This window comes from Mesoplodon bidens (assembly GCF_964165515.1).
Source record: "Mesoplodon bidens genome assembly, chromosome: 14".
Classification (NCBI taxonomy): Eukaryota; Metazoa; Chordata; class Mammalia; order Artiodactyla; family Ziphiidae; genus Mesoplodon; species Mesoplodon bidens.
Window position 1 is genome coordinate 69,874,373 of NC_138170.1, and position 22,711 is coordinate 69,897,083.

General features: G+C 38.4%; 1 protein-coding gene across 11 annotated transcripts in view; it reads right to left on the minus strand.

The window, feature by feature from the left end:
• Window positions 1–975: 975 nt before the first annotated feature.
• Window positions 976–22,711, minus strand: part of NCOA1 (nuclear receptor coactivator 1) — a 264,180-nt gene continuing 242,444 nt past the window's right edge. For 8 of the 11 annotated variants that reach the window (XM_081254782.1, XM_081254773.1, XM_081254781.1 and 5 more), the window contains 4 exons: window positions 18,117–18,291; window positions 12,611–12,794; window positions 7,333–7,422; window positions 976–3,317 (listed from right to left, as the gene is read on the minus strand). In XM_081254782.1, the coding sequence (XP_081110908.1) occupies window positions 3,147–3,317; window positions 7,333–7,422; window positions 12,611–12,794; window positions 18,117–18,291 (620 nt within the window). In that variant the 3' untranslated portion in view covers window positions 976–3,146. Of the gene's footprint in view, window positions 3,318–3,402; window positions 3,460–7,332; window positions 7,423–12,610; window positions 12,795–18,116; window positions 18,292–22,711 lie in introns of all 11 variants that reach the window. The other 3 variants (XM_081254774.1, XM_081254775.1, XM_081254783.1) reach the window with 3 other exon arrangements.

A 22,711-nucleotide genomic window follows, 5' to 3' on the forward strand; every position in this document is an offset into this window, starting at 1 on the left:
CTCTTCTGGGAAGAGCAGTTAATGTCAACAAGGAAATAAGCACAACTTCCTTTGTAAACAGACAACTGTCCTTTCTTTTTCTTTGATTCTTACGGCCCAGGAGACAGTTTCTAAGTATGGAAGCTACCCTAGGCAAAACCATAAAGAAGATGAAGTTCTATATCAACCTTTTTCCTCACTTGTTACTATTTGTTTTTCTAAGGGCCTTCACACCCCTACCTTAGGATAAATTTAAATCAATGTTCAGCCTCACCTAAGAGAAGTATCTTTTTTACCTTATCCTGACTTTTGGAAAAAAGGTTCTGTTCCCCCAAATGTATAATTTCAGACAACAGCTACCAAATCTGTGTGTAATTATGTGTAGGAATGTGTGTGTGATAAACTCCCTCCCCTCCCTCTAGAATCACATTTCCTCACCCTCCTTACCCTGGCCAGCCCTACTTGGCCAAGTGTTGGTGAACCTAGTTGCCTTAAAAACACACAAACAAGAAACAGGGCCTAATTTTCATAAAATGCATTGTCAAGAAGGAGCCTTCTCAAGTAAGATTCAACATCTGCATAATAATAATAAATGTTAGTACGTAAAAACCAATGATTGTGGGAGAGATGTTATCCTGTGGCTAAGAAGTGCTGCCTGGACCAGATCTCCTAGGTCAAGAAACAGTAGGACCAGAGTGTTTAATCATCAGACAAGTGGCCAGAGTTAGAATTTCCTCACAGCCTACGATCTCAACTTCACTGGGACCTTCTCAAATTTCACTGGGCTGGTTCTTATTAGGGTGACTTCGAGGAGCTTTAGCTTCAGGGATCCTTTCTTTTATTATCCTTTAATTACAGTTAGTCATTTTGGGTTTTGACAATTCCTGCAGGATGTAGGTTTCATTTCTTCCCTGTAAAAAGAGGCAACCCATCTATTCAGTAGCTGGAAAAGTGAATTTCCTGTGGAATGACAGGAATTACATAGAAGCAAGCAATTTTATTTTCCTCAAATGTAGCAATAATTTTAATCTGTACATACATAAAACAAACAGTGCAATTATAAAACCTTGAAGGTGACATGCATACTTTAAGGTGCAGTTGGGATGGGGGAGGATGTTAGCATCTCCAATTTTCCTTACCACTTTTTTTTTTTTTTTAAGTTCCTTATGCAAAAGTACTGAGTCAGGAAACTTCATCTGGAATGCTGAAGTTAAAGGTGAACTTCCTGAAGTCTGCACGTCTAAATATCACAAACAAAACAGAAATGACCTCCTAGAACAGTTTGGGAGGGACTAGCATAATATGGCTGGGCTTTCAAGCTGGGAATGAATTAAATCAGGGATGCATTTTTCTGAAAAACTAAAAGAGAGAATGTTTGTAACTGAGTGTCCTGTTTCTGTTTCATAGTTGCTACCCACTTGAGCCCTTCCATCCATCTTTTTATTCGGTACAGGTTCTGAATAGATGCTGTTCAATGGAGTTACTTGTAACTAGGGGTGGTGAGATGCAGAAAGGAGGACCTGGGAAAATGGCTTCTTCCTTGATGTCTGAGTCCATGCTCCTCTTCCATTGTTAGTTCTTATGGCCTTTTCTCTGCCACGGAAGCAGAGGTAGCTGGTGCACAATGTCAGATGTTGTCATCGTTCACAGGCCCAGGGGTGCAGTAAAGGCGAGTGATGGGGGTCTACCTTTGCTTCTTCCAGAATACCTTTCTCAAGCTTTCCTGGCCTTTCAGTGGCACTTCTAGAACTAGAAAGTCAGTTCACTGGGTCCTTGACTCAGAGGCCAGGATGAGACAAGACGTGGCAGAGTGACAAGACACAAAGGGAAAATATGGTATCAATTAGCCTCAGAGCAGGAATAGAGAGATTTATATTTGCACTGATGAAAATTCAAATTCCCAAAGTCAATCTAAAAAAAAAAAAAAAAAAAGAAGATTTTCTTTGAGTAGTAATTTTTCTCTGTACAAGTAGCCTGTGCACTTCTGGTGATAATTCCTTGCACTGCTCTCACGTTAGATGATCCCAGGGACACTCTAGGGCAGTATGCTCTAGCTCATCTGGAACAGCTCTTTCTGGCAGTGGCATTTTGATGTGAAACCCAAAGTAAATCCATACATGGCGTCACAGTTATTAAAATAATGAAATATTACTAGCCAAATGTAACTGCAATTCAATCAGTGTTATATTTCACACACAGAAATTTAGAAAAATCAAGAGTATGATAATAAAACCATAAAATTAAACAGAAGGAAATCAATTTCTACAAGAAATCAAATATATTTACAGTGAGATTTAAAGGGAAAAATAAGCTACTTGGATCATAAATTTAATTTTATTTTAAATAACTTTAGCTACCTCAGCTGTTAATACAGTAAAAGCAGAAAGAACAGGCTGCCTTTTGTCCAGATTTAATCAGAAAATTGTATCTACAATAATCGACATAACTCGCTTCTTGTCCTTCACCCATCTCGTCAAAAATTATTGCATTTTCCCCCAAACTGTATTTTTTGGATTCCTCTGTGAATATACTCATTTCGTCCTCATTCCTGGAGGCATCTTGGTTTAAATCCATCTTTAAAAAAAGGAGAAGGGGTACATATGTGGAGGCAAAATATTCTCTTGAAGCCAACAGATATAGAGTTGCTAGAAGAAGCTGATTGTACACACAAGCTGCCTGGTTGGGAAGGGGAGGGCTGCTGATTTAGAGACATTGTGACAGCCTTTGGTGGATGGGCACAGGCAAAGCCCCACTGGGCCCTTCTTCCTTGGCAGGGTCGGGACTGAGCCAGCGGAGGCGGAGCTTCATCTTCCCCTTGGAACTTGTCATTTTGGTTCTCCTCCAAAAGCCTTCATCCAGATAAGAAGCCAATGACTGATTACAAAAATAAGAATAATTAAATTTGGCTCAAGAGAGAGATTGTCCAACTGTTCTGCCTTGTTATTTTTTCAATATCCAAGGCCTTTACAAAGAAAGAAACAAAAACATCTCTCAATCTCCCAACGAAAGTGAACTTTTTTTTCTTTTTTTTTTTTTTTTTTTGCTCCAAATGCTACGACCTGAAGAATGGCTGCAGATTGAGATATCAAAAATCTCAGAAAAATATATAATATATTTGTATATCTCTGTATGTCTATTATTTAAATTTCACATTCCTTTAAAAGTGGTTATTCAGTCAGTAGCTGCTGAAGGAGGCTCTTCTGCTGGGCCTGGGGGGTCTGTGGTCCTGCCGTGGGTTTTTGAGTTCCCAGTGGACCAGGCTGGTTCAGGTAAGGGTCCCCGCCTACCAGATTCACTGTACACTGGACGTCAGCAAACACCTGAACCTGTTGCACCTGCTGGAACACAAATAAAAGATGTGTTTAGACAGAAGGGTCTGCCCCCCCGGCTTATGAGTGGGTACTACTTGAAGTGGAAACTCACTAGAGCATTCCTCTAGTCTGTAGTCACCACAGAGAAGAACTCTTCTGTCTTCTTGTCCTACAAAAAGAAAATCGCTGCACTCATTTTGCTCAGGGTTCTGGAAAGTTCACACTTTAAAAATAAAATCAAAATTGGAATGGTCAAGCCTCCTACAGGGTTGCCATCAATACTGAAAATGAGCATCATTGCTAATATTGCCAAGATTGGGAAAAGCCCAGTTTCAGTCTGGGTATCCAGTGGTGGGTTTAAAAAATAGGTATATTATTTGGAAAACTGGTTATAAAAGCATTCTATGGATGACTTTAATAGGATTAAAAAATCTTTATGATGTTAGAAAATTAAGGGCTTTAACCCAGTATTAGCAAAATAAAAACCACCACAGCTCAGTAAATAGGACATCAGTATTACTAAAATTAATGTCCAGAAGATTTGTGTAGTATCTCAATATACTATTACACAGCTCCTTTACATATTGCCTTTAGAATTACAGCAAAATATTAGAACAAATAAAAATTTTATATTTAACTTATTTTTCCTGATAGACAATCCATTTAAACACATGAGCTAAAAATAACAGTAAACTACTAGCTGAGAACAGTGTGAATTTTCCCTTTAACTACTTTCAGTAATAATACATGTATTCCTTTAAAAAGTCTAAGGTTACACAATTTTAACATTTTCTATCAGGAAAACAAAGCCAGAAGTTAGTCTTCAACAATCAGCCTTATTAAAAAGTCATCTGTAGAACTGATTAGGCCAATATCACACTTGTGAATGTTCCAGACCAAGAATGGAGATACTTTCTAAGGTATCCAAGTGCATCTATCTAAGTGTCTCAGCATTTGGCAAACTTGTGCCTCATGTTTAATAGGTTCATGAAGTATTTTAGATTAGTGATAGATTTTTTTGTTCATCACTAAATTCATGCCAATTACACTCAGTGTTTCTGAAAGCTTTTCTATCCTAATTGAATAAAAGTTGTTTTCCATCAACCTTAATTGGCCAATTGTCAAATGTCCCGACCATCCAATTTCTCCATCAGTCTAACCCCTGATGTTTTTTCCTCACGATGCACCTACACCTCCACCCTACTCTGTCAGATAAGGCAGATAGTTCTTGAGCTGAGCTTTTTTAGTGTCTGATGAATCAAACCTTTATTTAGATTAGTATCGTTTCTCTCCTCACCCTCTCTCTCATCCTCCTCTTTCCCCCAGTTTCCCAAATTTTGCTTCTTGTCCCCATCGGCTCCCATTTGTTTTCTTCTTCTTTTGGGCTCTTCCTCATGTACATACCATACACCAGCTCTCTCTGAGTCTATTCTCCAGCTGCCTCTGTGCCCTCCACCCACCTTTGTTCTCTGTAACTTCTCATTCCTACTCTTTTCCTTCTAGAGCTCCAACCCTGGCCTTCCTCTCTCTATGTCAACAACCCCCCTACCAGCCTTCTTCCGCCTTCTCTGTTCTCCGTTCTCCGTGTTCTCTTCCTGTTCTCTCCTCTTCCCCATCCCAGCTCTCCAAGTGCAGCCAGCCCTCTATCCTCCCCTACTCCTTCCCTCCTTGTTCTTTTCCGTCTCCTTTTCTGTACATCTGTTTTCTATATTTCTATCTAACTCACTCCCCAGCTTTTGTCTGGCAAATACAAAAACATTAGCGCAAACAGAGATTTCATGATGGGCTACCACAGAAAGAAGATTCTGCCACTGAAACTTAACGTGAGCACAAACTATAGTGCATTTAGGCAATGACTGATTTTTTTTAAGTTAACATAAAATTTCATGTTTATATGTTTCAACATATGAAATACTGGGGCAGAGCATAAGGTGTTTGTGCCCCCAAACACTTAAAAAATTTTTGATAAAGGCATGATAAAACAAACTGGAGAGAAAATTCTGTTGCTTTAAAAAGAATGCTTTATTAAAAAGATACCAAACTCCAAAAAGTACACATTTCAGCCTTTTTGAATTATTAAAAACATGGTGACTTAGACCAGACCTCAAAGGACTTCTTTTTTTTTTTTTTTTTTTTTTTTTTGCGGTAGGCGGGCCTCTCACTGTTGTGGCCTCTCCCCTTGCGGAGCACAGGCTCCGGACGCGCAGGCTCAGCGGCCATGGCTCACGGGCCCAGCCGCTCTGCAGCATGTGGGATCTTCCCAGACCGGGGCACGAACCCGTGTCCCCTGCATCGGCAGGCGGACTCTCAACCACTGCGCCACCAGGGAAGCCCTCAAAGGACTTCTGATATTGCTATACCTTCACGGACAGGCAAAGCAACACGAAAACAAAACTTATGTTTTGCCCAATGAGAAGAGTGATATGAGAGCTGAGTCCCAACCTCTTAAGATTTTCCAGCATGGTTTTTACTTCAATTCACGTACTATCCCAGGACTCAGGAACTTTAAAACTTAGTTGTTTTGTCATAAGTGTGTAAGTGTGAGACTTTTAAAAACTTCTAGTGAATAAAGACTTCATTTCCCCCAGCACAAAATCCTCTCTTCACCATCACAGGACTCAGATCCTATTTCCCGATGCTCCAACTATGCACGTAGTTTCCTAACCGGCTTTCCTCTTTCTGAGCGGCCTGTCCAGTGCTCTTCCTTTTCCCTCTTCCCCCCTCAAGATGAAGCTTAAACTAGCACTTTTCTCACTGTTCCCCTTCAGGGATGATGCTTCATTTGTAGGACTGAATCCCAATTCCTTAGAGTTTAGTATTCAAGGCCCCTGGAAATTTGACCCAATCTACTTTACCAATTTTAATTCCTGTGAATTCTTATTACAAACCCTTTATGCTCAGTGGATTTGGCTTCCCAGGACTATGCTGATATTACTGTTTCCCTGTCTCTGTGCCCTCTAACTTCCAATCTCCTGGACTTCCAAGCTCACCCCCTTCCTCAGCCTCCAAAAACCACAGTACCTTTCTCCTTCACTTGCCTCTTTCAAGGCCCAGTTCAGTCCTATCTCCTACATAAATGCTCTCTGACAACCTCAGGAATTTCTCCTTTCTTTTAGTGCTTATGGCTCTTGTTACTTGTAATAAATTTAAGTTTGCCTTCTTTGGTTATGTAATAATTTATGTGCATTTGTCTGTATGTTTTATCTTTCGACAGGCCTAAGTGGTATGGCAGAAAAAGCATAAACTTTGGTGTTAGAAAGACCTGGGTTTGAACCTCAGCTCTGCCACTTTCTAGTTTGTGAATTGTACACCTACTTAAATCGCCTCAGGTTCTGTTTCTTCATCTGTGAAAAAAAAGGAAAACTAACTCCTTCATAGGGTTACAGTGATGTTTACATGAGATAAAGCAGAGAGTGCCTAACACAACGCCTGGCAAATCATAAGCATCCACAAATGAAGCTTCCTTTCCTCACTTCTCCCCACAGTTCACCTAAAGAGCAAACATGTCTCATGTTTCTTTGTATCTCCACCTTTGCATAAGGCCTGTGTTTTTAAAAAGTATCTTAATTTATGCTAATATAGCAAAGTGGCCACCCTTGTTATTTGTATTGTTTTGAAACAAACTTCTAAAAGGAGGCAGAGTACACAGCAGGCATTCTGTTTTGTCTGAATTTATTGAGCTCTTTTGAGGTATTCTGATTACACATGAGTTTTAGCACTGTGTTTATTTACAAATAGCAATTAGTGGTCACCATTTGTGATCCCTTATCCTGTCTAAACATTGGATTAACCTTTCTGAAAGCTTATCTCATTTAACCCTCTCATAATCCTCTAAGCAGGTATCTCGTCAGTTCTGTTGGTTATACGGCAGCTCAGGAAAGTTCCCTAACATGCCCAGGATGACACAGCTAAGAAGAGCAGAGCCAGGACTCACAACCAGGTCTGACTCTCAAGGTCGGGCTCTTCACCGCAATGCTACACAGAGTTTCCTGTGTATCTAGAGGAAACTTGACAGCTCTGGGCTTAGAGTTTTCTTACTGACCTGGGTTCCATCTGCTTCTGTTTTGAGAAGGTCAGTGGATGAGAGCTGGTTGCAGTAGAGGCCTGTGTGTCTCAGTGCTGGATCATTTATCTATTAAAGGTAAGTACAAGACCAAATTACAAGCTAGTTGTTTACACTGAAGACCAAATTCCTCAATGAGAAACAATCTCACTGACAGAAAAGTAATAGGAGGGGAGCAGAAATAACAAGCTTAGAAATCTACTGTGCTGTTAGAAGTCAGGACACTGGTTCCCCTTGTAGAAGTAGACAGACCTGCAAGGGAGTGTGGGGAGAACCTTTGGGGTGCGGCTGGTAATGTTCTGTTTCTCAATCTAGGTGATAGTTAAAGAGATGTGTTCAGTTTGCGAAAATTCATCTAGTTGTATACTTTTCTGTATATCCTTATGGATGATACTTCAATAAAAAGTTAATTCAACACTCGTGAAAGTTAATTAGCAAAAGACTTCCACTTCCAGTCAAGATTCAGTAGCAGGGATCAGATTTATCCTCTGCCTGAATCAACTAAAAATTTGGACAAAATATATGAAATGAACACACTCAAGACCTTGGACAAAGGCAATGAAGGGGAAAGTTGCCCCTAAGGGTTGGGAAACAATTGAGGTGAGTCCTACCACTACCCCAGCCTACTGCCTAGAGAGAATTTCCAGGCTGCAGCGGGAGGACAAGGAACCAGACAGCCTGGCAGTCTCCCCGAATTGAGAGTACAGAGCTAGAATTCACAGGGCAGAATATCAGGAGAGAACACCACAGAGAGTAGCAGCTTGGTATTGATCAGCTAGCTAATGGATGTTACGGAACTACCCAAAGCAAAGATTCACCTGAAAAGATTTACATGGAATCATTCCCACAGATCACACAGAGCTGGCAACAGGTCCTGATCCCACCAGCCAGAGGGGAAAACATCATAATTCAGGTAGTGTACTAGAATGGTTTTGCTTTAGTAGTAGGGTAAAATTAGCCCTATACTAAATACTGCTCTGGCCCCACTAAACGAAAAAGCAAGACCTGAAAAAAATCAAACTGTTTATTTCCAAGTAATTTAAGCATTTCCCAAAACAAATCTCAATATTTATAGGAACATAAACAAGGTAAAATTCACATGTCTGGGATCCAATAAAAAATTACCAGGTATGCAAAGTAGCAGACTCTGACATAAATCGTACTAATGTTTCCTCAGGTCAGTCTCCCAAGGCAATAGAAATAAAAGCAAAAATAAACCAATGGGAACTAGTCAAACTTACAAGCTTTTGCACAGCAAAGGAAACCAAAAACAAAACGAAAAGACAACCTACGGACTGGGAGAAAATATTTGCAAAAGATGTGACTGACAAGGGATTAATTTCCAAAATATACAAATAGCTCATACAATTCAACAACAAAGAAACAAACAACCCAATCGAAAAATGGGCAGAAGACCTAAATAGACATTTCTCCAAAGAAGACATACAGATGGCCAACAGTCACATGAAAAGATGCTCATCATCACTAATTATTAGAAAAATGCAAACCAAAACTATGACTTACAATGAGGTACCCCTTCACACCAGTCAGAATGGCCATCATTAAAAAGTCTACGAACAAAAAATGCTGGAGAAGGTGTGGAGAAAAGGGAACCCTCTTACAGTGCTGGTGAGAATGTAAATTGGTGCAGCCACTATGGAGATAGTATGGAGGTTCCTCAAAAAACGAAAACTAGTGTTGCCATATCCAGCAATCCTACTCCTGGGCATATACCCAGACAAAACTATAATTTGTAAAGATACATGCACCCCTATGTTCACAGCACCACTATTTACAATAGCCAAGACATGGAAACAACCTAAATGTCCATCAACAGATAAACGGATAAAGAAGATGTGGTATATATATACAATGGAATATTACTCAGCCATTAAAAGGAATGAAATAATGCCATTTGCAGCAACATGGATGGACTTAGAGATTATCATACTAAGCGAAGTCAGTCAGAAAGAGAAAGACAAATACCATATGATATCACTTATATGTGGAATCTAAAATACGACACAAATGAACATATCTGTGAAACAAAAACAGGCTCACAGACATAGACAACAGACTTGTGGTTGCCAAGGGGGCGAGGGGGTAGGGTAAGGAAGGATTGGGAGTTTGGGATTAGCAGATGCAAACTATTATACATAGGATGGATAAACAATAAGGTCCTACCGTACAGCACAGGGAACTATATTAAACATCCTGTGATAAACCATAATGGAAAAGAATATTAAAAAAGAATGTATATATAAGTATAACTGAATCACTTTGCTGTAAAGCAGGAATTAACACATTGGAATCAATGATGCTTCAATAAATTTTTTAAAAAATAAAATAAAAAAACAAAGTAGCAGAAATATATGATCCATAATTAAGTGAAAAATGCAGATACTAGAAGTGACAAGCAAGAATATTAAGACAGTTATTATAATAACCATATTCCACATATTCAAGAAGACAGAGGAAAGATTGAACATGTTAGAGATATGGAAGATATAAAAAGGGTCCAAAGTGAATTTCTAGAGATGAAAATAGCAATGTCTGAGATAAAAAATGTACTAGATAAAACTATCAGATATTGCAAAAAAAAGAACTGTGAATCTGAAGCTATAGCAATAAAAACTATCCAAAATGAAACACACAGAAAAAAATGACTGACCTCATACCCCCTTAAAACTCCAAACCCAGAAAATCAGTGAACTGTAGGATAACTCAAATGGCCTACGATAGGTGTAATTAGAGTCTCTGAAGAAGAGGAGGGGGTTGGTGACAGAAAAAATATCTGAAGAAATAATGGCCAACACTTTTCCAAATTTGATGCAAATTATACACCTGTGAATCAAGAGGCTTACTGAACTCCAGGCACAAGAACCATGAAGAAAATCACACTAAGGCATATCATAATCAAACTGCCTAAAACCAGTGATAAAGAGAGTAATCTTAGAAGCAGCCAGAGACAGTAGATATCTCATCAAAATACAGTGGAGCAATGTCTTTAAAGTACTGAAAGCTAAAACTACCAACCTAGAATTCAGGGAAAAGAACTTTCAAAGATGACGGTGAAACAAAAACTTTTACAGACATACAAAGGCTGAGATAATTCATCACTAGCAGACGTGCACTATAAAAAATGAAGACCTTCAGGAAGAAGGAGAATGATACTAGATGGAAAATTTGGGTCTACACCAAGGAATGAAGAACACTGGAAATAACTACGTGTGAAATATAAAAACTACTTACTTAAACTTTAAAAAATATTATTGACTGTTTAAAGTAAAAAAAGTAAAGTAAAAAAGTACTAACAACATATTGTGGGGTATATAGCATATGCAGCATATGATATGTATGTACAACAATATTAGCACAGGAGGGGAGAAATGGAAATAAACCATTTTGAGATTTTTATATTTATATGAGGTGATATAATAGTATTTGAAGGTAGATGGCAACAAAGATGTATACTATAAACTCTAAAGCACCAGTAAAACAAGAGTTATTTATAGCTAATAAACCAACAAAGGAGATAAAATGAATTAAAATATTCAGTTAAACCAAAAAAGGCAAGACGGGACGAAGAGAAAACAAATAAGATGAGAGATTTCAATCTTCAATAGCAATATCAATAATCACATTAAATGTAAATGGGCTAGCCACTCCAATTAAAAGGTAGAGATTGTCAAACTGAATTAAAAAGCAAGACCCAACTATATAAGAAATACATTTTAAATGTAATATTCTTTTTACCTAATTATTTTATTTTTTATTATTCTGTCTTAATATACTGGAGATAGTGAATAACTCTACTAACTGAAATACGACAAGATAACAACAAGGACAAGAAACAATCCTATTTAGTTCTTTTATTTTGCTATATGATATCACTGAGTCGTTGGTTTTTTTTTTAAATGAAGTTCTATTTTTTTTTAATTAATTAAGTAATTTTATTTTTGGCTGCATTGGGTTTTCGTTGCTGCGCGTGGGCTTTCTCTAGTTGCGGCGAGCGGGGGCTACTCTTTGTTGAGGTGCACAGGATTCTCATTGCAGTGGTTTCTCTTGTTGTGGAGCACAGGCTCTAGGCACACGGGCTCTATAAAGCAGGCTCAGTAGTTGTGGTGCACGGGCTTAGTTGCTCTGTGGTATGTGGGATCTTCCCAGACCAGGGCTCGAACCCGTGTCCCCTGCGTTGACAGGCGGATTCTTAACCACTGCACCACCAGGGAAGTCCCTAAGTTGTTGGTTTTTTCCCTGCTAACTTCGTTAGGCTAATACCTGGTGAATGGGGACTTCTTTTAAAATTCATATCAAAAAGGAATTCTATAGAAAAGGTAATCAGTGTTTACATGTTTTTTAAGACTTGCTATAAATTATGGCTATATGGTCATAGCTGAGTCACCATAGTCTAATTTGTGGTTGATGATAGAATAGTAACTACAGGGAGTTACCCAGAGATTTTTTAAAATATCACTTTGAACTTAGTCATTCTTTCCTTAAAAATCTGTAGGAGGCTCCAAGATAAACTAAACATTTAGATGGCCTGCAACACCCCCTAAAAAGCTTACCACATAAATCCTGCTCTAAATATAATATAAACATCCCCTTAACACTCATTAGGCTTTACAACATCTATTCCTGTCTAGGTCATGCTGTGCTAAGCAGTGTTGAATATTCTTTTCTATCTCTTCCTTTAGGCAAATTTCCCATGAAGGCTTTCCTAATCAGACCCTTTTTCTTTTAAACCCTCCATGATTAACTGCATATACCCCTAATCTGACACAAATATATGCACAGTCCTATGGGGTCCATCTCTTACACAGCTGTTCTGTCCTATTATTCAACTAATCCTTTGTTCATGTTGTGCCTCCCCAACTTGTTAATATTATTGCCCACAGAGCTATCTTTGTATACAGTAAGTACTGATTTTGTTGAACTGAAAGGGAGAAATGAAGAAAATGTGTTCAAAATATAAAGGGGTAAGTTCCAAGTCAATGTATTATATGTATCATTTTATAATAAATCTAAAACACTAAAATCTCATGAGACTAAAATCTTACAAGGTCTGTCAAAATTTCCATTGTATATCTTAATAAATAGTAATTATCAAAAGATAGTGGGAAAGAAAAAGAAGTGTGGTTATTTTTGACAGGTAACTGAACATTCCTGATTTCCTTGGAATAATGAATTGCAGTGTGGTGTGATATAGAGCACTATGTGTGTGTGTAGCAAGTGTGCCAGTTGCGCCACTTACCTGCTCAGGGCACACAGTATTCATGCCTGGCATCTGCAAAGAGCTCATCTGCATCTGGCCCATCATTGGGTTCATGTTCTGAACATTTGTGTTTCCACCTGCCATGGACACGGTGATGCTCATATTGTTGTACACTCCTGGCTGTGCAGGCGTGGGCTGGTTCTGGACAGCTTGACTGAACACACTGTTAACTCAAAAACAATCTCAATTACATCCACTGATCATGAACATGGGGATAACGTGACTGGATTCTTTTCCTAAATTATTAGATGGAATTCCAAAGAAAATATTTTATATTCCTAAGTTATGTGTACGATTTTATCTTATTATAATATGTAAGAACCAAGTATCATTCAGATGCACTTTGAACTCTGCTCAAGGGGTTTAACAACTAAAAAGACCTCATTTTAAGTCATAATTATCTGGCTTAGTATCAGAGTTGTTAAACTTCAATTATTCAAATAACTAAGAAAGGAAGTTTTCCACAGAAGTACATCTTCCAGATAACTGGTTTATCCATTTAAACATCAAAATCATTCTAAAATTTATTACACTATTTTATCTTCTTAAACAGAGAATATCCTATTTAAGCAAAGTACCTGGCATATGTATCAATCTTCACTAAATGTTCATTGAATAAATTAACAAAGGAATGAATGATTCAAAGGTAGCATTCTTATATTGTGATTGCTCTTAGACTTAACACCTGGGGGGAGTGATAATATTTTGTTCCTTTTATTCCTTGTCTCTACTAATAAATGACAGACAGCAGCAGGCACTCAGTAAATATCTGATAAATGAACGAACTGTGGACACGGGTTATGACTCAGTGCTGTCAACTGATGAGGTTCAGTTGCTTCTGTTGATAGATTTCACTGTATGTATACCAATGTTTTTTGAAGTGTAGTCCAGAGACCATCTGCAAGAGAATTCCCTGGTACTCATTGAAAATTGAGACTCTCAGGCCTTACCCCAGCCCCCGTGAATCGTATTTTCTGGGGGTAGGTCCGGACAGCTGCATTTCTAACTACTTATGCACGTTAAAACCCGAGCGCCTTTATTCAGTGTCCTACTGCTTGCTGTCACTTCTCGAGGGTTCAGCCTCAGGCCGTTTTCAATGTGCTATAAACGAAGAGGAAACCAAGAAGTATATACCAGATATTTTTATGTGGAAAATGTAATATTTTTGAAGACCTCAAAGGTTTTCTCAGGCCTGAAGATAGCTTCATGTCTTTTCTAGGACGCAAAATGCAATGTCAATTATGGTTTTCAGAAGGCTCGTTTTAGACTTCCTTCTTCACTACCAAGGTCCGGACTGTGGTTACACCAAGGATCTCAAATGTTAAACCAGTTTCTATTAGCAGATAGAACAGTATGGAATAAACTCCAAGTAAATACAATTTGAAACTTTATATCTGAACCCCCCAGACTCTAAGTGATAACAGATATACACATCTAAAGGAAAATAATATGAACTATGTCTTTGGTAAGTTCCAAAAAACCCACCAAATGTTTTGTGATTATCTATCAATTTTTAAACAATAAGCTGCTGGTAAAATTCCACCTATTTTAATGTTTATTCTGAAGAATTTGATTTCAAAAATTATTTATCCCATCAATGGCTTATCTATTCCTTGCTTGCTCTTGGGAGGTAAGCAGGATGTACTAACATTGACAGCTTCTGGTAAATTAAGGTAATCATACTGAAATTAACAGGCTGAGAAACAGCCTATTCATCATGTCTGAAGAAAAGTAGCAAATTTTCCCCAAGTAATTATAAAACACAAATGCTCAAAGAAAATTATATGCCTAGGAAATGGTCAATAATGCATCTGTGGACCATTAATGTCTGTACAGTGTGTATGCTTGTCAGACAGTGTCCCCACAGCTAAAGATGAGGAAAAAAACCATTAGTCTACTGCCCATTTTCTAATGAGAACATTTCTGCCTTAGACAGTGCTCATTTGCAACTGATACATAAATCACCACTGTGGAGGCGCAGGGCTATGTAAGTTAATGCATGCAGCAGCTTCAAGGACTGCAATGATGTCATACTTAGTGAAAAAAGTTTAGGATTTAATTTCTTTTCAAATTATATTTGGGACTGTATATTAGCCTAAGTTCTTTCAAACTACTCCTGCCAATAGTTCCATTTTAGTTTCTTCCGTCATGGGAAGAAGATCAAGCCCTTCTGCAGCATCAATCACTGTTCCAGGTCCTGGAATGGACTGTGGGGTTCACTGGCACCTTAGACCCAATGCATGAAGGACCCCTTCCTCACACTTTCCTGGACCCCTCCCTCACCTGCTTTCCTGATTGGCCTCATGGCAGTTATCACAGTTTCCTTACGCTAGCACCAGGTATTTGGTAGCCCTTAAATCATGGGGGGAAAAGGGAAAGATGACAACTTTGGCCTAAAGTAGGTTCCATAGATATTACAGGTATTAACAAGCAAGGAGGAGTTCCTGGTCAAATAAGTCTCAGAAACAAAGGGTTAAACCACAGACCTCTGCCTTTAAAATGCTAATAAGCCCTGGGATTCTCCTTTGTGACTAGAGTTACACAGTAACACTGTCCAGTTCCTGGACAAATAAGTTTGTTTAACCCTTTATTTCTCTTGCTACCGAAGAGATAATGAAAAAGAATCACATTACACTGTCTCTGAGCTCTATTACATCATTCTGCTTAATGAGTCTTTGTTTCATGTTTTACTTCTCTCCGACCTACTCCTGTCATTAAATATACTCTAGATAAGCTGACAACAGGGGCTGTTTCCCCCAGTTCCTTGTGGTATCTTGCACTGTGCAAAAGAGACAGTGAGTGATCACAAACTATATGCTGCCTGTGTTGACTAATAAACTTTTATACATGAACCAAATAAGCAAGTGTGAATGTTTGAAGAGTTGGTGATAACTATTTTCTTTCTCATATGATCTGGGAAAGTCAAAAGTTCATAGTAACTGCTAAAGTACAACAAAAACTCAAGTCCATATTTGAATCGGCATCCAAAAAATGACTTAGGTAGGAATAGGGAATCTCTACACTCATTTGTTCAACAGATGTATATTAAGTGCTTACCTGTCCTAAACGATGGACATATACAAGTAAACAAAAAGTCCTTGCTCCTCTGAGGCTTATATTCTAGTTGGAGGAGACAGACCATAAATAGACTAACACACAGCATGTCAGATGTTAAGCATGATAAAGAGAAATAAAGAAGGGAAAGGAGGGACCAAGAGGTGGGAAATGCTGTTTAGAAATGATGGTCAGGGAAGTTTAATATGGTGACATTCAATATCTATGTCTAATAAAGTGACATTTTTTAAGAAGAGACTTGAAGTATGAGAGAGAAATCCATGTGGCTACTGAGAGAAGAACATTCCAGCAGAGGGATTTAAAAATGCAAAGGCCCTGAGTTTGCAATGTACTTGGCACATCTGAGGAACAGAGGAATAAACAGAAGCCAGTACGGCAGAATGAGTGATGAGAATAGCAGATGAGGTCAGAGAGGTATCCTGGAGCAAGATTATGTAGGGCATCAGAAGCCCTATATTGTACTTTGAATAAGTTGGAGTGTTTTGAGTGAAGGGCTGATATCTTGCCTCATGTTTTAAAAGCATCACTCTGGCTACCATGTGGAGACTAAACTGTAGTGGAGCAAGGGTGGAAGCAGGAAGACAGGAGGCCACTGCAGTGGTCTAGGAAAAGGATGATGCTGGCTTGCACTAAAGTGTACAAGTGGGACAGTAAGGAGTGAGAGCTGCTAAGAAGCTGATGTGATTTGCTGATGGATGTTGGATGTGGGATGTGAGAGAAAGAGAAAAGGTTTTCTTCTGAATAACTGGAAGAACAGAGTTGTTTATTGAGATGTGAAAAAAGTATGAGACGAGCGGGTTTGGGGAAGAATATCAGTTTAGTTTTTGTCATGTTATGTTTGAGATGCCTATTAGACTTCTAAGTAGAGATGTCGATTCGGCTGTGGTATATACAGTATGGTGTTCAGGGGAGAAGTCTGGGCTAGAGACTTAAATTTAGGAGTCATAAGCATAGGGACAGGCATTTATATCAGTCAGACTGAATGATATAACTAAGGGAGCAAGCAGATATGGGGAGGAGGTCCTAGAATGAGCTCTGAGGCCCTAAAATGGAGGTCAGGGAGATGAGGAAGATCCAGCAGAGGAGACTGAGGGGTTGGAAGAGAGTCACCTTTCTCAGGAGAGAAAGTTGTTCCAGAAACCAAACGAAGACAGAGCTCCAAGAAAGAGTACATGCCCAAATATGTCAAGTGCTAACAATGCTCATTGCATTGTAAAGGGCATTAAGGACCTTGATAAGAATACTTTTGGTGGAACGGTAGGGATGAAAGCCTGACAGATTCAGTAAGAAATGGAAGGAGAGGAAGGGATTTAACTGTGAAGGGGAGCAGATCTGTCAGCATGACTGTGTTTTTTTTTTTTTTTTTCTCAAGGCACATTCAGATGCTTAGGTGTAGGTATGGAGCGAGAGTTTAGCTGGATTTCATTTGGGAGCATTTTGCTAGGCATAAGTGCAACAGAGGGAGAGGTGGGCAAGGGAGCTGAGAGTGCCTGTAAGGGAGTAATTATAAAGATGGACCATGGAATGTAAAGTGAGCTTAGGAAGCTGGGACTAGAACACAGTAGAAGACTAAGTTCTTGCACATCACACAGACTGTTCCATTTCTACCTAGTTTACATCAGTCCTCACTGAGAGCTACACAGTTCTCTAACAGGAAGATTTCCTCTCTTACCTTTCAATGAACTTTAAGAGAACATGGTCTTAAGTTTTCAACTTTAACTACCTTACTTATTATGTTGTCAGATCAAACGGCTTCCCTGTCATTAGAACCAAGACACAACCAAATTAAAACCTTTATAAAACTCAAGTGATGTGTGAAAAGTTCAGCAGCCACGATTTGGGGGGAAAAATGACTTTAGCAAGATAATTCTCAGTAAAATGGGTAAAACAAGGCCACTGAAAATCCAGAGATTCAAAAAGCTAGGTATGGTAGAATGACCTTAGAAGACTTAAAAACCTTTGCTGTTGCTATGAAATCCTTCAAACATACAGAGAAGAGTGAAACCGTGTGCCCGCTATTCAGCTCTATTAAATTCTAACATTTTGCCATTCTTGCTTTAGATTTTTAAGTGTTTTTATAAAGAATGATTCTTTAAAAAGTACTCATTCCTATATCTGTCCCAGCGAAGCTCTGTTACTCATAGGAGTCGATCATATTCTTCAGGTGTGCTGGGAGTGGGATGAAAAGGTTTACAGTACTTTTCTGTACTGTAAACACACAAATTTGCCTTAAAATTGACTTGAAACTTAAAGGACTTAAAAATCGCTATTTGCTAATAACATAAAATTCAGTTCCTTGAATTTGCAAATGGATAGTAGCTAATAATCTTCTATTTGGATTGTGAAGGCATATTTGTTCTTACGTGCTGCAGAGTATCAGGGATGCTTATATATAAAAATGCCCCCTTACTTGCTGTTTCCCATTGCTCCTTGCTGCCAGGCCTTCATGTCTGGTGACTGGTAGCCAGAAGTGGGCGGAGTCTGCTGGAGCAGAGAGCTCTGAGGAGGAGGGATTGGCATCGGCACCATGGAGCTCCCAGGGCTTAGAGATGGAGAAAAGTTGGCCTCACCTTGGGGAACCATTCCTACAAATTGACACAAATTAATTTACGTGAATACACTATATATTTATTAACCCCATAAAAGAAAAAAAAACCTAGAAGGATCTGTCATAATATAGTTAGAAACAGCCTATTCAACAGAGTAGGAAAAATTTCAGTTCCTTAAAAACAAAACAGGAAATTTCAGTATAAACAGACAGATAAATAAACATAAAAGAGATGTGGAAGAACGTTTCCATTCACTAAGATATTGATTTGGGTACCATGATTATGTATGATTTTCTTTTCTGTTCTTTTCTGACTACATGAATTTTTAAGTGTAAAAAAAAATATGAGCACACATGCCAGATTACTTGTGTAATAAAAATAAGTTGAAAAGGATACACGATGACAGATGTTCACTAAACTCGTGATAAACATTTCATGATGTACGAAGTAAGTCAAATCATTATGCTGTATACCTTAAACTCATACAGTGCTGTATGTCATTTATATCTCAGTAGAACGGGAAGAAAAAAATAAGTCACGGGGATGTAATGTATAGCACAGTGACTATAGTTAATAATACCGTACTGCATATTTGAAAGTAGCTAGGAGAGTGGATCTTGAAAGTTCTCATCATGAGAAAAAAAAAATTGTAACTATGTACAGAAGTAGATGGTAATTGGACTTACTGTGGTGATCATTTTATAATATATACAAAATATCAAATCATCATGTTATACACCTGAAACTAATATAATGTTATGTCAAGTATGCATCAATAAAAATAATTTTAAAAAGCTTAAAAAATAAATCGAAGAGGGAAAAAGGTAAGAAAAACCCACGCATGAAATGAAAAGTGAGAAAGTATTGTCGGCCGCTCCTCCTCAGCTGTCTTTATGGGCACTGCTTCCCTTCCCTGCCTTTTTTTTAAGCTTTACTGATATGTAATCTACATAGCATCCAATTCACCCACTGAACTGCACAAGTCAATGATTTTTAGTAAATTTATAGAGTTGTGCAACCAGCACCACAATCCAGTTTAGACATTTTCATATCTCAAATTCCCTTGTGTTTGTTTGCAGTCAATTCCCACTCCCACCTCTAGCTTCAGGCAACCATTGATCTGCTTTCTGTCCCTACAGATTTGCCTTTTATTGGAAACTTCATATAAAGGTAATCATGTGAGGTCTTTTGTGTCTGGTGCTTTTCTCTCAGCATAATGTTGAGTGAAACATTACACTGAAGTAGCATTTATCAGTAGTTTGTTCCTTTTCATTCAGGATACTGCTTATTAGTAACCATTGATATAACTGTGTTGAAAATCAACTGACCATAAAAGTAAGGTTTATATCTGGACTTTTTATTCTGTTCCAGTGATATGTATGTCTATACTTGTACTAATACTATACTGTCTTGATTGTTGTACCTTTATGATAATTTTTGAAACTGGTAGTCTACCAACTTTATTTTTTTAAAATAAATTTATTTATTTATTTTTATTTTTGGCTGTGTTGGGTCTCCATAGCTGTGCTCAGACTTCCTCTAGTTGTGGCAAGTGGGGACTACTCTTTGTTGCGGTGCGTGGGCTTCTCTTGTTGCGGAGTATGGGCTCTAGGTGCATGGGCTTCAGTAGCTGTGGCTCGTGGCCCCTAGAGCGCAGGCTCAGTAGTTGTGGTGCATGGGCTTAGGTGCTCCGCGGCATGTGGGATCTTCCCGGACCAGGGCTCGAACCTGTGTCCCCTGCATTGGCAGGCGGATTCTTAACCACTGCACCACCAGGGAAGTCCCCCAACTTTATTCTTAATTTGCAAAATTGTCTTGGCTACTCTAGGTCCTTTGCATTTCCATATAAATTGTAGGAGAAGCTTGTCAATTTCTCCCCAAAGCATGTTGATATTTAGATACGGACTGTGTAATTATAAGATCAATTTGGAGTAAATTACTATCTTTTCAGTCTTCTCTCTAATTTCATTTTGTATAGTTTCCATTGTTATATCTTCAAGTTCACTAACTTTTTCTTTTATAATGTCTAATCTGCTGCTTATCCCATCCAGTGTATTTTTCATCTCAGACACTGTAGTTTTCATCTCCAGAAGTTTCATTTTGGTTTTATTTATATCTTTCATACTTTTAGTTAACACGTTCAAGCTTTCCTCTAGCTTCTTGAACATACAGAATAAATGTATAATTTATAACTGTTTTAATTCTAACACCTGTGAAACTTCTGGGTTGATTTTGATGACTGATTTTTCTTCTTGTTATTGGTTTTATTTTCCTTTATCTTTGCATGTCTGGTAATTAAAAAAAATTCAGATTCCAGGGCTTGTGAATTTTACCTTGTTAGGTGCTAGATTTTAAGAATTCCTTTAAATTTAAATATTCGACCTTTGTCTGGGTCGTGGATAGGTTACATGGTAACAGTTTTAATTCTTTTGGGTCTTGCGCCTAAAGAGACAAGAGCAGGGTTTAGCCTGGTGCTTATTTTGCCCTGCTACTTAGGCACAAACATTTCTGAATATTCTACTTGACACTGTGAATTTTGAGGTTTTCTATTCTGGCTGGTGGGAAGAGGAACTCGCCCTTGTAAACTCTGAAGATGTTCCCTCAGTTCTTTTCAGGTGGTTTTCCCCGGCCTCGGTTTGTGTACACACACACACTGATCGGTTCTCAAATGAAGACCTGAGCAGGACCCTCTATACATCCCCATGGTTCTCTCTCTGTGTGGCTCTCTTCTCTCTGGTTCTGTGCCCTAAAACCTTTACCTGCCTTGGCTTTCCCAGACCCTTAAGCGCCATTGTCTCAACTATAGGAAACCACATGCTCCTGTTGGATTCCCCCTTCCTGCATCACAGTCTGGGCAATTTCTACAACTATTGTTCAATTTTTTGTTTGTTTCAGATGGAAGAATAAATCTCGTCCCTGTTATTCCATCTTGACCAAAAGTGGAAGTCCATAAAAATTTAAAAGAGTAAAAATGGGCTTCTTTTTATGTTTTGTTATGCTAGCATTTTGTGTTTTTTATTTTTTTCCTGACAAAATACATTTCACAGTTAAATACTGTTGAGGTAAAGAAAGTTATAAAGGTACAGAAAAAAAGAATATCATAATGTGATTACCCATAATTTAGTATAATTCCTTCAAATCTTCCTCTATGAAATATTGCCTAACTTTGTGGCTTGCTTCTTTCCCTTATCATTATATCATAAGTATGTCTCTATGCCCTTAATGTCTCCTTGTAAACATAACTGTAGATTCCTGTATATTTTGTGTTCTGTTATTATTAATACAATGACTTTTCTCTTTTTTCTGTTTGGTTAAACTAGCCAGATATGTAGTTAAAGTATTCACTTTTGTTTTTTATAGGCTACAGTTTGAAAAATATTTTAAATTTTCTGTGAAAGTTGAGCCAACTATAGACTTTCTATATTTTTTTCTTTCACTAAACGTTTAGCTACTTGTTTTCTTGGTAAAATTTATACAAATAAAGCTACAGTGACTTCCCTGGTGGCGCAGCGGTTAAGAATCCGCCTGCCAATGCAGGGGACACAGGTTTGAGCCCTGGTCCGGGAAGATCCCACATGCTGCGGAGCACCTAAGCCCATGCACCACAACTACTGAGCCTGTGCTCTAGGGGCCACGAGCCACAACTACTGAGCCTACTGAGCCTGGGTGCTGCAACAACTGAAGCCCACGTGCTTAGAGCCTGTGCTCCACAACAAGAGAAGCCACCACAATGAGAAGCCCGTGCACCACAACGAAGAGTAGCCCCCGCTCACTGCAACTAGAGAAAGCTGGCAGGCAGCAACTGAAGACCCAGCACAGCCAAAAATAGAATAAATAAATTTATATATTAAAAAAAAGCTACATATTTTTCTCCTTGCTGCTTCCTCCATATGTAATTTAATCTCTGGTAAATAATTTTGACTTAGAATATATGGAGAAATTATTTTTTTCATTTACGACTCTAGAGGGTGGGTTCCCCCCCATAATCTTCATTTTTATATTGGCTGTCTTTGCATTAATTCTACATTTTAACTTTTAACTATTTTGGTTATGATCTTTAAAAAATACTTATCTTTTTCTAATGCATTTTTAATCTTATTTATGATAAAGTAATTTCTTTCAGGAAAAATATATATGTGAGGGGGGAAAGATACTTATCACATTCTGGCTATTATTCTGTGGGGTCAAAGTTAATAAGACTTCAAGTACATCAGCATGCTTTTTTTAAAAAATAAATATATTTATTTATTTTTGGCTGCGTTGGATCTTCGCTGCTGCATGCAGGCTTTCTCTAGTTGCAGCGAGCGGGGGCTACTCTTTGTTGCGGTGCGCGGGCTTCTCATTGCGGTGGCTTTTCCTGTTGTGGAGCACAGGCTCTAGGTGCATGGGCTTCAGTAGTTGTAGCATGCAGGCTCAGTAATTGTGGTCTGTGGGGTCTGGAGCGCAGGCTCAGTAG